Raw genomic sequence first — 14,930 nt, 5'->3', positions numbered from 1 at the left:
TGCCCTGGAGGCAGAGGAGGAAAGACAGGTGGTTCTGTGGCTCAGTTCTTCTCAGCTGGGACCTCATCTCATCAAGAAGGCTTGGGGCAGGGTGAGCTTTTCAAATAGGAGGTCCAAGTTTCCATCAGTGGAAGGCAGCCCTGGCTGGCTGCTAGGTGGATGGATAATGGATGATTCACTCACATGGGTGAATGGAGATGAGATGAACAGATGGGTCGAGAGGGACCCAGATGCACATAATGATGCTTTAGAGGGAAGAAGAGGAAAAAAGGGATGGAGAGAGGCATGGCTGGGTAGTGTGTAGATAGATGAAGGAATCAGTTTTCTTTTTGGTAAAATATTGATAATAATCCCTGTCCTGCCTACCTCACAGGGTTACTGTCAATCAAATAGTTCATGAGTGGATACAAATGAGCTTCCAAGATGTTATTATTGTGTTGTGATATTAATAACAACATTGGCCCTGACTCTTCCTTGGTTGGGATGTCACCCAACAGTACCGCACCAAGACCACAGCTGTTGTGAAGTCTCCCAAGGTGGCATCAGAGGAGGCCTCTTCTCGGCGGATCCTCATCTATGGGGTCCAGGAAGAGAATGGCTCTCTTGTTCAGAACTTCGCCCTGGACCTGACCCCGCCACCTGAAGTCATTTACAAGTCAGAGCCTGGCACTAGCGACGGCATGAATGTGCTGGGCATCGTCATGTTCTCTGCCACCATGGGTACGTGTTGCCTACCCCGCCCCTCATCATCCAGCTGGTCCCTCCCTGCACCTACCCCTCCCCGCATCCAGCAACCTGAATAACCTGGAGTCTCCCATCTTCCAGGTGGTTCCTTCCTGTCTTGTCTGGAGGAATGGCTCCAGTCCCCATCTCATTACTGAGGGTATCTCCAGCCATCCCCAGAGTTGGAGCTGGTGTTCCTCATTGGGAATTTCCCATCCCTAGGTGCTGGTTTGCCATCAGGGGTGTGGACGCTCCCTCAAACAAGACCATGCCTCTGGCCCCTCCCAGAAGCCTGTTCCTGAACTTTTTACTGAGTTCTGAGAATGCTGGGGAGAAGGAGGGCAGTGTTTACTATAAAAAACGAGAAAAAATCTAAAAACTTTCAGCCATCACGGTTTATTTAAAGCTCTTATTTCTCCCTCCACGCTCAACCACGAGGGTTTCTCACTGGCTACCTCTCTCCTCAGACCTGTCAGTGCCTTTTCTTGGGGCTCACAGCTGGCCTCCCTGACCACACCCTCCCCTTTGCTACTCCTCTCTGGGTCTCCAAGGTCCCAAACACAGGTTACTAACCATAAAGCTGGTGAAGCTTAATTTGCACAGGCCCCTTGTGAGGCCTGCACATCTCTTTCTTTTTTTTTCTTTTTTTAGTTTTGTATTCTTTTTCTTAAAAAGGGCACCAAACTATATAAGCTTCGGATTCCATAAAACCTGTGGATATGTCTCTGCTTGCACAATATTTCTCCTTCTTGGGGATACCTCCTAACCCATCCAGAGTAATCTAGTTTGTTTTTCTACGCCATGCCAGCGGTCATTATGAGTCTTTTTCTAACACTAGCATCCGACTTCCCCATTGCCCCAGCCAAGGGCCTAGGAGGTTCTCTCCTGCTTCCCTGACTTCTCCACGGGGGTCGGTTTTTTTTTTTGTTTGTTTGTTTTTTTCTCAAGTAAAATGTCTCACCATCCTCCTGGTTGCTCAAGCAAGAAATCTGGGGGTCATTTTCTGCCTTGGTCTCTGCCTCAGCCCACATCCAAAGCCTATCAGGTCAGCCTCTGAAATCTCTCTCCAAACCCTGCATTTCCCTCTGCCACCACCCTGGTTCAAGGCCACCGTCATCTTTTACCTGGTTTCAGCAAAAGCTGCCTAAAGAGTCCTCTGTCCTGGTGTGTCCTCCTCATGGGGTCACAAAGTCCCTGCTTAAGGCCTCCAGTGACTCTCCACTGCACTTGGAAAGGGGCCCAAACACCGCACACAGCCTGCAGGGCTCTGCGTGATCTGGCCCAGCCTGCTTCCCAGCTCTTCTCCATCCCGCTCCCTTCTCTCAGCCACTCTGCCTTTCAGCTGCTGGAAGACACCTCCCTGAGGACCTTCCCTCTTCCCTCAGCCTGGCTGCTCCTGCCCCTTCCTCTCCTCTGCACCATTCTCATCCTTGAGGGTGTAGTGAGGGGGAGGGGGTCTCTGTATAACCATCACACCCTCAGGAAAGTCTTCTCAACCCCCTACACTGGTCAGGTGCCCTGTATTACTCCTTGAACTTTTGGCCCTACTGCAGTTATATAATTGTTCGTGTGTAATTGTTTAATATCTGCACAGCAGCTGGTGTAAGTCCCAGGCTTGCAGAGACAGCCCTGGCCTGTTCTCCACTTCCCACAGCCCACCACAGTGACTAGCAGAAGTGGCACTTAGTAAAATCTGATGGGTAGATGGATGAACGAATGGATGTGCGATGATGGATAATGGAGTTCTCATCATCTTGGCCAAAACACCAGGCATGCCGAGGGGCCAGGACCTCAGAGACCCAAGTGTGAAACAAGATGATTTCATTCATTTATTCTATGTTTATTGTTGAGTATCTACGATGTGCCAACTGAAATACAGTTCTTGCCCTTGTGGAGCTAAACTTCTGTTGGAGGAAACAGCAAAAAACAACCACAGATGACTGGAAAATAACAGTTATAAGTTGTAATAAGTGATATGAAGGGATTAGAAAAAGACGAGACAGACAAGAATAAATTGGGAGTTTGACAAGGGGAGTGGAGTCAGGCGTCCAGGCCACATGGCAGGCTGGGCGGGCCATGTCTCAGGCATCAAGAACTATATGGGCAAAGGCCCTGGGGCAGTGAAATGTAAAGAAGGCCAGTGATGCTGGAGCATCGTGAGGAAGGGAAGAGTAGGACCAGGAGGAGGTGGGAGGTATAGACAGAGGTCAGATCAAGTGAGGCCTGGAATAGTAGGGAGCTTGGTTATCATCTAAATGCTCAGAGAAGCCAGTGGTGGGTGTCTGGCAGGGAGCATTTTTATTTTAAGAAGATGACACTGCTGTAGAGAGAATGGATTAGAGAGAAGAAGAGATGAGATCCCTGTTGTGAGGTCACTGCCCTGGTCCAGTACGGAGGCTGAGGAGAAGGAGAGGAGAGAGTGGAGGGGAGGCACTAGTGCATCAAAAGCTGCTGGGAAGTCAGCCAAGGGTGAGATCTGTGTGTGCAGGGGGGGTTTGTCCCTGCCTTGCCACCAGCAGGTGTTGGCATGTGCAGGCATCACACATGCCTTCGCCTCTGTCTGTGCCATCTGTGATATTCTCATGTGTCCCTGCCTCCACAGGCATCATGCTGGGCCGCATGGGTGACAGCGGGGCCCCCCTGGTCAGCTTCTGCCAGTGCCTCAATGAGTCTGTCATGAAGATCGTGGCAGTGGCTGTATGGTAAGCCTCATAGGAGTTGAAGTGCCCTCTTCTACTCTATCCCACCCCCTTCCCTGCCCTAGGCAGATGGAAAGACCCCCCGGTCCCATCCTCTGCTCTCTTAGGAGTGAGCAGAAAGCTGCACAGGAGGCTTAGCCCTGGCACCATGCCTCTGGAGCTACACATGTTCCCTGGATACCTCAGCCCTGACCAGGCCTAGTTCCAGCCCTGGGCCTGCCACTTCTGGCCCAGTCAGGCCCACTGGAGGAGAGCTGAGAGCTAAGCCTGGCCCTGCTCTCCTGGCCCAGTTTCCCCATCACATGGAGCTCATCAGCTCAGCTTTTGGAGAAGGGAAACTCTGGAAGTGAGAACCAGCTGCACTCCTTGGTTCAGAGCTCTAACCTTAGGAATCTTCCAGTCCAACCTTGCACAGTTCAGATGAGGAAATGTAGAGGCCTCCCCGAGGTCATGCACGGAGGTTGTGGCATTTCTGGGCTGAAATGTGGGCCTAAGAGGGCAGAGGTACTCCTCAGAGGCCTGGATGGGCAGGCAGAGGGATGAGAGGTTGTGCAGGGCTGGGCTTCTTGAGGGTGGTGGTATTAATGACGCCTTATACTAGGCACCTTTATACATAGTCTCATTCAGTCCTCACAGGAGCCCCAGCAGGCTTAGGAGGATCAGGCCTGGCAGTGAAGCAGTGCCAGGGTCACCTGGGACCCTCACCTGGCTAGCACTGAAGCCGGCTGCTCTGTCCCCCCACCACCAGGTACTTCCCCTTTGGCATTGTGTTCCTCATTGCTGGCAAGATCCTGGAGATGGATGACCCCACAGCTGTTGGAAAGAAGCTGGGCTTCTATGCAGTCACCGTGGTGTGCGGGCTGGTAGTCCATGGCCTCTTCATCCTGCCCCTGCTCTACTTCTTCATCACCAAAAAGAATCCCATTGTCTTCATCCGTGGCATCCTCCAAGCCCTGCTTATTGCACTGGCCACCTCCTCCAGGTAGCCTTGGGCAGTGGAAAGGACAGGGAAGGTAGTGGTGGCTGAACTCTGTCCACCCGTCCAGACCTCATCTGTCCATAGCCATAGAATCATGGAAAGTGTCAGTATGGCCTGCTTCACAAACTTGGGGGTAGCTGCAGTAACGAGACTAATTTTTGAAATATAATGCTTAAGGCCCCACCTGCCCAAATGACAGATATCCTTTATCACTTCTTGAGGCCTTCCCCTCCCCTGACTGCCTAAGGTTCATTCGATCTACATGGGGCTCACCTTCCACACTTCAGGGGCAGGGAGAGCTGAGGAGTGATGAATCTGCAATTGCTGTTGCCTTTTTGCTTCCATATGGTGCTTCCGTTGGAGTTGGGCCCTGTGCTCTCTAGGGACTTTGCTTGTCTCCTGTCGCAGGGATATTCTAATTGAATGCCCCATCACAACTTTGGCAGTGGGAATTTGAATCATGGTTCCATCCCTCATTAGTTGTGTGAATATGGGCAAATCACTTGACCTCCCTGGGCATCAAGTTCCTCATATACGGACTGGGATCACTGTCGCCTCTGTCTCAGAGGTTTGCCGTGGGATTGACAGAGATAACCCACTAAGGGCAAGAAGGCCAGTCTGGCATTCAGAGGCAGTAACCAGGAGGGCACAAGACCCGGCTGTCTTGTCTAGGGCCAGCCTGTCCCTGTGAACCATGGGCTCCTGCAAGCTGCACTCCGCCCCCATTCTTTTTGGGCCAACTGAGCTACAAGGGCCAGAATGAACAATTGAATTAACTAGATAGCCAGATAGATAGATAGATAGATAGATAGATAGATAGATAGATAGATAGATAGATAGATAAAAAGCTAGTGTGGGCTGGATGAAGCAGCACCTGTCCTCAAGGATCCCAGACTGCAGGTGAGAGTAGAAGAGCTCAGGGAGTTAGAGTCAGGTGGACCAGACTGTCAATCAAGGGGGAGGAAGTTAGAACATCTAATCCTGTGAAGAAAAGGTGGTTCTCCCCACAGCAAGTGTCCAAGCCCCACATGGAAGAAGTCATCTGAGCCCGAGCCCACATTTCCCTGGCACCAATGCCTGACTTTTCCCTCCAGCTTTTACTACCCTCTCTTCTCTGGGCCTCAGATTCCCAATCTGTAAAATGGGAAGGAGGGCCACCACAGATCTGCTTCCTGGGCAGCCACATGGTCCCATCCTCGATAACGGAAGCACATCATGCAGGAATCAGGAGGAGCAGAGCCCCAGGGAAGAAAAGCCCCAGAAGACTTGTCTAGGAACCTCCGCCTATGCTGAAGGCCAGGAGGTGAAGAGGAAAGATAAGTCCCAGTGGCCGCCAGACCCCCTGCCATGGGCCGAGCCCCGCCTGAGCTGGCAGACCTGAACTTGGCAGGGACTGCAGCCTCAGGCCCGGCACGCCTGGGCTCATAGGAGGCTCTGGCAAATGGAAGTGGGGTCCCCTGGCAGTGACCTGTGTGACCTGTGGGCCACACCAACCTGAGTTTTGGTCCCAACATTGCTACCAGAAGCTCTAGTAATAAGCACAGTAACAGCATAGTAGCATCTACCACTGCTCAAGTGCTTGTGACGAGCCAGGTACCATTCTAAGAGCTTATTCATTGAATCTTCCTAATAGCTCTGTGATCTGGTGTTGTTTGGGACAAGGAAACTAAAGCACTCACAGGTTAAACAGAACTTGCCAGGGCCACTTGGCTAGTAGGAGCCTGGAATCCGAACCCAGGTAGTCTGGCCCCAGAACTCTGCTATTAAGCACTTCATCTACACTTGGCATAGCAGTATGACTTCGGGTCAGCCCCACCTCCCCTCTGGGCTTCAGTTTCTTTACCTGTAGGATGGACTCCAAACCCCTCCCTTGCAGGAAGCTGTGAGGATCAAATGAGAATGTGTGCAAAGCCTGGAGCATAGCAGGTGCTCTCCCGGTGTAATCCCCTTCCCGATCTGTGTGTACAGTGGTGGAGGGAGTGGAGGGGTCTCTGAGGCCCTTGGCTTGGGCTGGTCTGGCTTAGCCACTGTCGCACATTCCCAAAGGGTGTCACTCACAACCATTTTCAAAGCCCCTTCAGCCTTTTCCCTCCGCCCCACAATGGGCGGGCTTCCCAGGGTGGAGTGAGCTTCCCATCACTGGCAGGAGGGCAACCCAGAGGCCCTGAGCATTGTGGAGGAGGGTGGTGGACAGACACTGGCCCCTTTGCCCACAGCTCAGCCACACTGCCCATCACCTTCAAGTGCCTACTGGAGAACAACCACATTGACCGGCGCATTGCTCGCTTTGTGCTGCCCGTGGGTGCCACCATCAACATGGACGGCACTGCGCTCTACGAGGCTGTGGCTGCCATCTTCATCGCCCAGGTCAACAACTACGAGCTGGACTTTGGCCAGATCATCACCATCAGGTGCACTCCTTACATCCCACCCCCAGTGTGGATTGGAGTCAGGGTGGGCTCTAGAACGGCCTTCAGGAATCTAGAGCTCCCAGACTTACATAGAGTCTCGGAAGCCCAGGGAGAGTGAGAAACTCATTCCAGGCCACGCAGCAAGTCAGTACTGGGGCTGGTATGTGACCTGGCCTCTGTGACTCACAGCACAGGGCTCCCTCCACAGTGCTACCCTGCAGAGCAGGCAGCTCCAAGCAGGCTGGGAAGCTGAGGCCCAGAGGAAGGCCTATAGTCTGGACAGAGTGAGCAGAAGCCAGAGGCAGGACTGGGGAATGATGGAGGGGCCATTGGTATGCCTGGAGCTGAGGGAAGGGTGTTGAGGTGAGGAGCATAGGCCGAGAGGAAGGCCTCACATGCCAGTCCGAGGGTACCCAATCTAAGCCTGGGGATCAGGCCCCAGAGGGAGACTGGGTGGAGCTGTGCAGGTGGACAATCAGAATCTCTGGGCAGCTTCCTACCTACAGAGATAGCGGCTCCAGACACGGGGTTTTCTACAAACTCCTCAAGAGATTTTGCTGAGGGGACCCATAGGGTTACAGGACCTGGAGCAGTGACATCCTCCCCCGACCCTGGAGAACTCCCAATGTGGCTTTCCTAAAAACCTCTGCCCCATATGGCTGTCCCCAGAGGCCCTGGCATTCTGGACTCCTCCTTAGAGCCAGGGCCCCAACAATGCTCTCTGTCCTTCCTGCTTCTCCTCTTACTCTCCCCCCGACCCACCACCTGCAGCATCACAGCCACCGCAGCCAGCATCGGGGCAGCTGGCATCCCCCAGGCGGGGCTCGTCACCATGGTCATTGTGCTCACCTCCGTAGGACTGCCCACAGATGACATCACCCTCATCATCGCTGTCGACTGGGCTCTGTGAGTGGAGTTCACCCCCACCCACCCCTACCCCTTGGGCAGCAGGCATTTGGGGTTGGCCAGGGGATTTCTGTGGTTTGGCACAGTGGGGGTGCCTTATGCATAGATACTGGCCTGGCTGCATGATTTGTGGGGCCCAGTTTTCAAAACTGGAAATGTGTGGTCCCCTGTTCAAATATTATAAAGAATTTCAAGAGGCTGAGAGCAGAGCATTAAACTAAGCCTGGGTCCTTCTAAGCACGGGCCCTGTAAGACTTCACAGTCACGAGCCCATGAAGCCAGCCCTCCCACAACCTGTGTCAATATCGCCAAAGGGGTGGCGGGCCAGAAGGGACGGAGAAAGTCCCTTGTTGTGGGCTCTGCCTTGGCAGCCAGTCCCCACAAGTGTTGCTGGAGTGAGCACTGCCCTCTTCCAATTCCCCTTACAAGTGCCCGCCGCTCACCACCCACCTTGGCTCACCAGGGACCGCTTCCGCACCATGATTAATGTGCTGGGTGATGCGCTAGCTGCAGGGATCATGGCCCACATCTGCCGGAAGGACTTTGCTCAGGACACGGGCAACCAGGTAAGAACAGTTCCTTCATCCCGGCCTGGCTGACCAAAGGCCCCCAGCAGATGGAGCCGGGGTGGGGTGTGCACTAGATCTTCTGCCCACCAGCTGGGCAGCCGTCAACCAATCCTTCCAGGCCTCTGGGCCTCAGTGTCCTCATCTGGTACTGGAGTGACTAACTCCTCTAACATCTAGTTGTTGAGCACCCACCATGGCTGGCACTGCCGTAGACACAGGAGGAACACTGGTGAAGAAATAAAGATAAATTCTGCCCTTGAGATGCTGTGTCCCAATATGGGGGTGGCACTCGTCCTGCCACCAGCAATGCAAACATTTGTATATCTGCAAGAGGCTTCATGGTCTTCGGGGCTCCTTCAATAACCATGAGTAGCAGGCTGCCTCACTCCACCAGGAGGATGCTGATGCCCAGGCAGGGGACCCATCTGTTCCCTCACTGAACCCTGTGGGTAAGGTCCCCTCCTCTACTAAGACAGCTGCAAGAGAAGGCAGGACAGCCCAGAGAGGCCCTGTGACCTACCAAGATCCCACACACGTCTGTAGGAAAACCGATCTCGTGATTCCCATCCCTTTGCTTGTTCAGTCCTCCTTAGTGTCTCATCTCAATCCCTCCTGATGCTACTGAGGCCTGTTTCTCTCCCCAGAAACTGCCGCCCTGTGAGACCAAGCCAGTGAGCCTCCAGGAGATTGTGGCAACTCAGCAGAATGGCTGTGTGAAGAGCGTGGCTGAGGCCTCGGAGCTGACCCTGGGCCCCACCTGTCCCCACCATGTCCCCGTCCAAGTGGAGCAGGACAAGGAGCCAGCTGCCGCCAGCCTGGACCACTGCACCATTGAGATCAGTGAACTTGAAACCAATGTCTGAGCCTGCAGATCTGCAGAGGCCAGAGGAGGCCTCCAGCGTTGGGACCAAGAGTAGGATCTCAACTTACTATTTTGCTAAACAGCCGACAGGGGCCAGCCTCATCCATTCTTCCCACCCTTCACAGGCCAGAATTTACTCCACTTGATGGAAAATGGAGTCAGAGAGGGAACCCCAGCCTGAGAGTGGTGGATAGCATCGGCCAGCGCCAGCGGGGACATTTCCACTGTGTTGTCCTATGAAAGAGCAGATTATGGTCTGTACTTTCTGTATGACAGAGTTGAGGCTGAAAACACTTGTTCCAGGTCTCAGAGCAAGCAATGTCAGGGCCAGGACTCTAACTCAAGCCTTTCGAGCCCTGGCCACTCCCTCCTGGAGAAAGGGGCACCTGCAGGGCCGGATGCCAAGAGAGGCTCTGCTCCTCTCCAGGAGCCCTGCAGCCACTACTGCTTTCAATTTGTGAAGACATAACAACAGTGTCCTGCTTCTGCCCTGCTCTGCTTTGTCCTGACCCAGGCCAGCCCTCCGCCCGCCCTGTAACACGTGGCCTCAAACAAACAGCTCTCCCTAAGGACAGGCCCAGCCCAAGGCCAAGGCCTGCTGCCTTCCATGTGCCACAGCCCGTCCTGACTCTCATCCCACCAGTTATCTCTTGCTCATCCGGTGATGGATGGGGATGTCTTTATTACAGCTGCAGGGGCCCTTAGAAACATCCAGGCCAGCCTCCCACTGAACAGGTGGGCCAACCGGAACCCAGAGGCAGGCTTGCCTGGATGCTGCTCAAGTAGCCCAGGAGTCAGGACTCCCCAAATGCCTGTGGGATAAAGTGGAGTTAGGTTTTATATTCCTTTCAGTGTTTGCAAATACAGTAATAACTAAATAAAGGTATTTTGGTTTTTCAAGTCTGTGGGCTTAGCAACCATGTCCTGGCCAGGATTTCTTTACTGGGCTAATATATACGCTGTCGCAGTGCAGACTGGCCTGTCTGGGCAGCCAGAGTATAGACAGGCCTGTCCAGGTGGCCAGAATATAAACAGGCTTGTGTGTGTAGCTAGAGTGTAGACAGGTCTGTCTGGGCTGCCAGTGTGTAAACAGGCCCGCCTGGGCAGCTAGAGTGCAGATGAGTCTGTCCTATTGGCCTGAGTGAGTGCAGGCCTGTCTGAGCTGTCACATGCAGGAGGTGGAGTGCAAACCAGCCTGCCCAGGGGCCCGTCTCAACAGCCACAATGTGGACAGACCACTCTGCCCCTAGCCTGGACTTTGCTCTGCAGGTAGCACCCTGAGATCAGTCCCCACAAAAGGAACAAATTTCCTCAGCCAGCCTGGCTCCTTTTGGTGAATGCTTTGCTTTAAGGAGGGGACATGCCCAAGGACATTTCCAGACTATCTCCATTCTCCTCAGCCCCAGGGTGCTTCCAGGAAGCTCACAGGGCACAGAGACAAACCTTGGCCACATATCCTGTTCTGAGTATACTCTGGGGAGAAGATACAGCTCCCCAAAGAGGTCTTGCACTGTGGAGCCATCAAGACATTGACGCTGAGGGAGGAAATGGGCTTCCCAAGGTCACTCAGAGAATGAGGAGGTCACCTGCCTCCCAGATCCCACTCTTCCCATCCTTCTCCCAGGGCCATCATCTGAGGAGTCTGAGAGGGGCCCTGACCCCCAGGTCCCTGCCCACTGCAAGGCTGGGGGCTATGGGGTCCACCATGGGAGCATCCTTCTTTTGTTAAGGCCTGACCAGCTAGAAGAGGTCAGATGTCAAGATTTGGTCACTCTTACCCTCCTGTGAGGGCTTATTCACCCCTTCCCTGTGTAACGGCTCTAAGGCCCTTTGAGCAGTGGAGTCTACCCCACCACAGGCAGTAATCTACTCTCGACTGGGCTCAGCTTATGCACCTCCAGTAGCTGATCACTACTTTCTGGGCAGCTCATCCAGGGGCAGCTCTGCCTGTCAGAAGCTCTTCTTTGCTCTGAGCCAGGTCCCCCCAACCCCTGCCCGAGCTCTGACACTGTTGGGGGTGGTAGGCACACTGGGCGTGTCTGTCACCTCTTCCCTAGGCAGGCTTGCAGAGACCTGGACCCCCAAGACAGCTCTGCTCCAGTTCCTAGGCCTGCCTCCAGTCCCCCTTCCCAGTCCAGCTGTCCTGCGGGACAGATCCCATCAGTAATGCCCACTCAGTACACAGGCCACCTGCCAGGTGAGCTCTGAACAGCCAAAAGCCAGCAGATCTTTTGCTTGGATGCTCAGCCTCTGGGAGCGTACAGTGAGCTCGCAGGCCATGTGGTGGTCCCGCCCCACCTGCAGGCCCCTGGCCTGCATTGGTGGGCCGCATATGCTTCCAGCCTCCTCACCTGTGATTACACCCTATATCTCTGGACCTCTACCTGTAGGACTACTTTGTGGGCCCTAAGAATTGAGTTCTGCACTGACTCTTGCTGGTCTAAACAGGTGCTGAGGAGCTTGTGTCCTGCCCACCCCGGCCGGGCGCCAGCTCAGCACCTGGCAGGAAGCACATACAGACACAGGCTGCCAGACAGGACTAATGCTTTTATATTAGTTTTTCTGTAACAAGAAAAATCAGCTTTGAGGTTTTCATCATTTTTTTTCTTTAAAAAAAAAATTAAAAACCCAAGGCACCCAAGACTCCTTGCAGGCCCGAAGAACAAAAATGGTGTCTCTTCGGTGGAGTCGGCCCTTCGTCCTCACTTGGCCTAGCCCCTCGAGTTCCGTCACTCCTGCCCAAGGCCCCTGGCAATCTCAGGAGACTTTTCCTCTAGGCTCCATGGGGCTTACCCACCCAAGACGTTCCTGTGGCCGGCCAGGGCATGGCAGAGAGTGACTCCTGAGGGGCAGGGCGGGTAGGGCCAGGGCCGCAGTCCTGAAGGTTCCTGTTCCCAAAGGGAGGGAAAGGAACAAAAGCCAGCTTTTGTAAATTCCAGGGGGCAGCAGGCACCTGGCCACAGAGAGCTTGGAGATAACTGTGTCTTCTCCGGAGGATGGACGGACAGACGGACAGGCAGACGGCGAGCTGTTCTGGCCACTTCTGGCTGGGGCAAGAGCTACTGGTGGCATAGGCTGAGGAGGGCTGTTTCTACATGACGTGTGTGTGTGTGTGTGTGTGTGTGTGTGTGTGTTTCTACATGACGTGTGTGTGTGTGTGTGTGTGTGTGTGTGTGTGTGTGTGTGTGTGTGTCCATGGAGGAGGAAGCAGGAGCCCATGCATGTCCGGGTGGGGTCAGACTCTTCCCTGAGTCTATGTGACTCAGAGAGAGTGATGGTAGTGGTAGGTGTGGGGCAGAGAGTAGATCCCTTTGGAGGGTGATGTGCAACTGGCTGTGTGTGGGTGTGTCGTGGTATCTGCACGTGAAACTGTAGGAAGGGGTGGGGATGGGAGACTGTGTTCAACCCATGTTGGGAGGTGTGTGGGTGCAGTGCTGGGTGTATCTGTGAGTGTGGCAGAGTGGTGGCTCACAGGGCACAGGTACGTGCTACAGAAAGGGGTCCAGTGGTCCATCATCCTGCAGAACGTGTGGGAAAGTCAGGGAGACCAGAGCAGACCCACCAGCCACAACCTGCCTGGAGAAGCTGGATCAGAGCTGGGGGACCCACTTGATGGTGCTCTGGAAGGACCAGGTGACTGTGGGCAGGAGGGTAAGTTGCCGAGCCCAGAGCCAGCAGGAGCCCATTGTTAGGTGCTAATGCTGATGTGGCCAGGCCTGGTGTGGACCGCAGGGCCTTTGGGTCCCCCTGGCCACTCTTGAGGCCTGTCCCAGGACTCCACTCAACTGACCTGACCACGGCCAATGTCCTCAGGCGGGGCAGATTCTCTCCCATCCCAGGACTCCATAGCTCCCGTTGTGAGGTCCATCTCATCCTCACTGAATGGCCAGTCTGTTGCTGACCCCTAGCTCTGTCTGAGGACAATGCCTGGAGAGACGGGGCTCTACCTTCATAGCCCTGGACCCTGGGAGTAAGGGAAGGTGACTCCCAAGCACTGCCCCTAGGCCTGCCCTCCATGCTCGGACAACTGCTCTCAGGCACACTCTTCCCCCAACCTCCCTCTGCCATCCATCCATGGGGTCCTCACATCCCTCAGGCTCCTCTCTGTGCCAGGCCCTACTTCAATTCAACATCCTAACAGTGGCCCAGTGGGCCACACCCTGACCCCGTGACTCCCAGCTTGGCTCACCCCGACAGTCCTTTAACCAAACCTTTCCTGCCTGGCTACTGGCCACCACCGTTTTCCTCTTCAACATCACCCTCCAGTGGCCCTGCCTACCAACTCCTCCTGTCTGCACCTCCTTTCCTTCCCAGCCTAACCCCTGGGATCCATCACTGCACACAGTTCCTTGCCAATACACTCGATTTCCTTGTTCCTTGCCCTCCTGTCCCACACATCTAGCCAAAAATCTAGCCATGGATGGATCCAATTGTCCATCTTTTCCATACCTGCCCCCATCTGCTGAACACCTCCTGAAACACAGAGAAAATAGGGAAGGCATCTGGCTGACATGACTTTATGTCCAGCTACCAAGTCACTAGCCTGTACGTGACCGCAGCTACTCAGTCCTCTGTCCACTCTGCCACAGTGGAAGGAGCACTGACCCTTCTGTCAAAGCCAGTCCCTCCCACTTTTTCCACAGGATCACTACACCCAGCTCTCCTCTCTTATATCTTTAACTCCTCCCTCCACACGAGCCCTTTTCTCCCAGAATTCAAACCAGCTCTAGTCCTTAAAAAAGGCATAATGTGAACTGAGCCTTCCTGAACTTCTCACCCTTTCCCACGACCAACCTCTCTCATCTCTTCATGGCCAAACTTCTTAATAGAGTTGTCTACACTCCCTGGATCCACTCCTTTCCAGATACTTTTTCTACCCCTATCACCTCTGAGACTGCTCCCCACAAGGTCATGGGTGTCCATCTTATGGATAAATGCAGTGGGCCCTTGGCAGAGCTCAGTCCATCAGCTTCTCGGCAGCACTGACACAGCTGATTCTCCCCACCTCTGGAGAAGCCTGTGCATGTATACATAGCATGTATGTATACATAATGTACGTGCACATGTATGTGTGTGCATGTGTGCACATAAGAGCATGTATGTACATAAGGGCCTATGTGCGTGGGGATGTGTTTATGTACTCACATGCCTGCAAGGGTGCACATCTTCTGCATCTGTGAATATGTTTGCATGTGTGCAGTATGTGTTGTGGGTGGGCATGCATGTTTAGACATGTGTGTGAGTGTGCATACATGTGTGTTGTTGCACTGTGTATATGTGTAAGTGCTTGGGTTACATGTAGGTGTAAACACCCTCTGTCCTGGGCTGTCTGTGATTTTCCTACCTCCTTCCCTAGCTGCTCCGTCTTATCCACCTCTGCAGGTTCCCCTCCTACTGGCCATGTCTTCTCACTCTTTCTTCCCAGCTGAGCACTCCCAGCCTCCTGTGGCCTTAGTGACTGTTTCAAGGCTGACAATGCTTGGATCCCCATCTCCAGCCCAGACCCCACTTCTGAACCCCAGACCTATATGTCTAACCCAACCCTAGGCAGCTCCCCTCAAACCCCTCAAACTCAACATCTTTTCTTTTTCTCACCCACCCAGAATTCTGAGCTTGAACTAGAGCCTTGCCTCTTCTTCACTCCATGTCCAGCAGGACTACTCTGGCCCTCGAGTCTGTCCCCCAGCCCGGGTCCCTTTTAGGCCCATCTGCTTGTCTGTATCCTCACCTCCCACACCCATCATCTCTGCCTGGGCCCCTACAGGCCTTCCCTTACACCCT

At 54.0% G+C, this 14,930-nt stretch overlaps 2 protein-coding genes across 3 annotated transcripts in view; one reads left to right on the top strand and one right to left on the bottom strand.

Annotated features, from left to right (window-relative positions):
• The window catches only part of SLC1A7 (solute carrier family 1 member 7), a 40,313-nt gene extending 31,163 nt beyond the window's left edge, over nucleotides 1-9,150 (top strand). Inside the window, exons 5-11 of one of the 2 annotated variants that reach the window (XM_006919212.2) lie at nucleotides 498-720; nucleotides 3,326-3,425; nucleotides 4,171-4,404; nucleotides 6,618-6,812; nucleotides 7,584-7,718; nucleotides 8,182-8,284; nucleotides 8,932-9,150. In XM_006919212.2, coding sequence (XP_006919274.2) covers nucleotides 498-720; nucleotides 3,326-3,425; nucleotides 4,171-4,404; nucleotides 6,618-6,812; nucleotides 7,584-7,718; nucleotides 8,182-8,284; nucleotides 8,932-9,150 — 1,209 coding nt within the window. Of the gene's footprint in view, nucleotides 1-497; nucleotides 721-3,325; nucleotides 3,426-4,170; nucleotides 4,405-6,617; nucleotides 6,813-7,583; nucleotides 7,719-8,181; nucleotides 8,567-8,931 lie in introns of those variants that run through there. The other variant, XM_025052051.1, reaches the window with a different exon arrangement.
• A 3,136-nt stretch (nucleotides 9,151-12,286) lies between these two features.
• PODN (podocan) overlaps nucleotides 12,287-14,930 on the bottom strand; it is a 14,980-nt gene continuing 12,336 nt past the window's right edge. The window contains exon 10 of the mRNA XM_025052106.1: nucleotides 12,287-12,667. The gene's annotated coding sequence lies outside the window, so the exon portion shown is untranslated. The remainder of the gene's footprint in view (nucleotides 12,668-14,930) is intronic.

The sequence above is a fragment of the Pteropus alecto genome, unplaced genomic scaffold (assembly GCF_000325575.1).
Source record: "Pteropus alecto unplaced genomic scaffold, ASM32557v1 scaffold25, whole genome shotgun sequence".
Lineage (NCBI taxonomy): Eukaryota > Metazoa > Chordata > Mammalia > Chiroptera > Pteropodidae > Pteropus > Pteropus alecto.
This window is presented reverse-complemented; position numbering and strand designations above follow the sequence as displayed.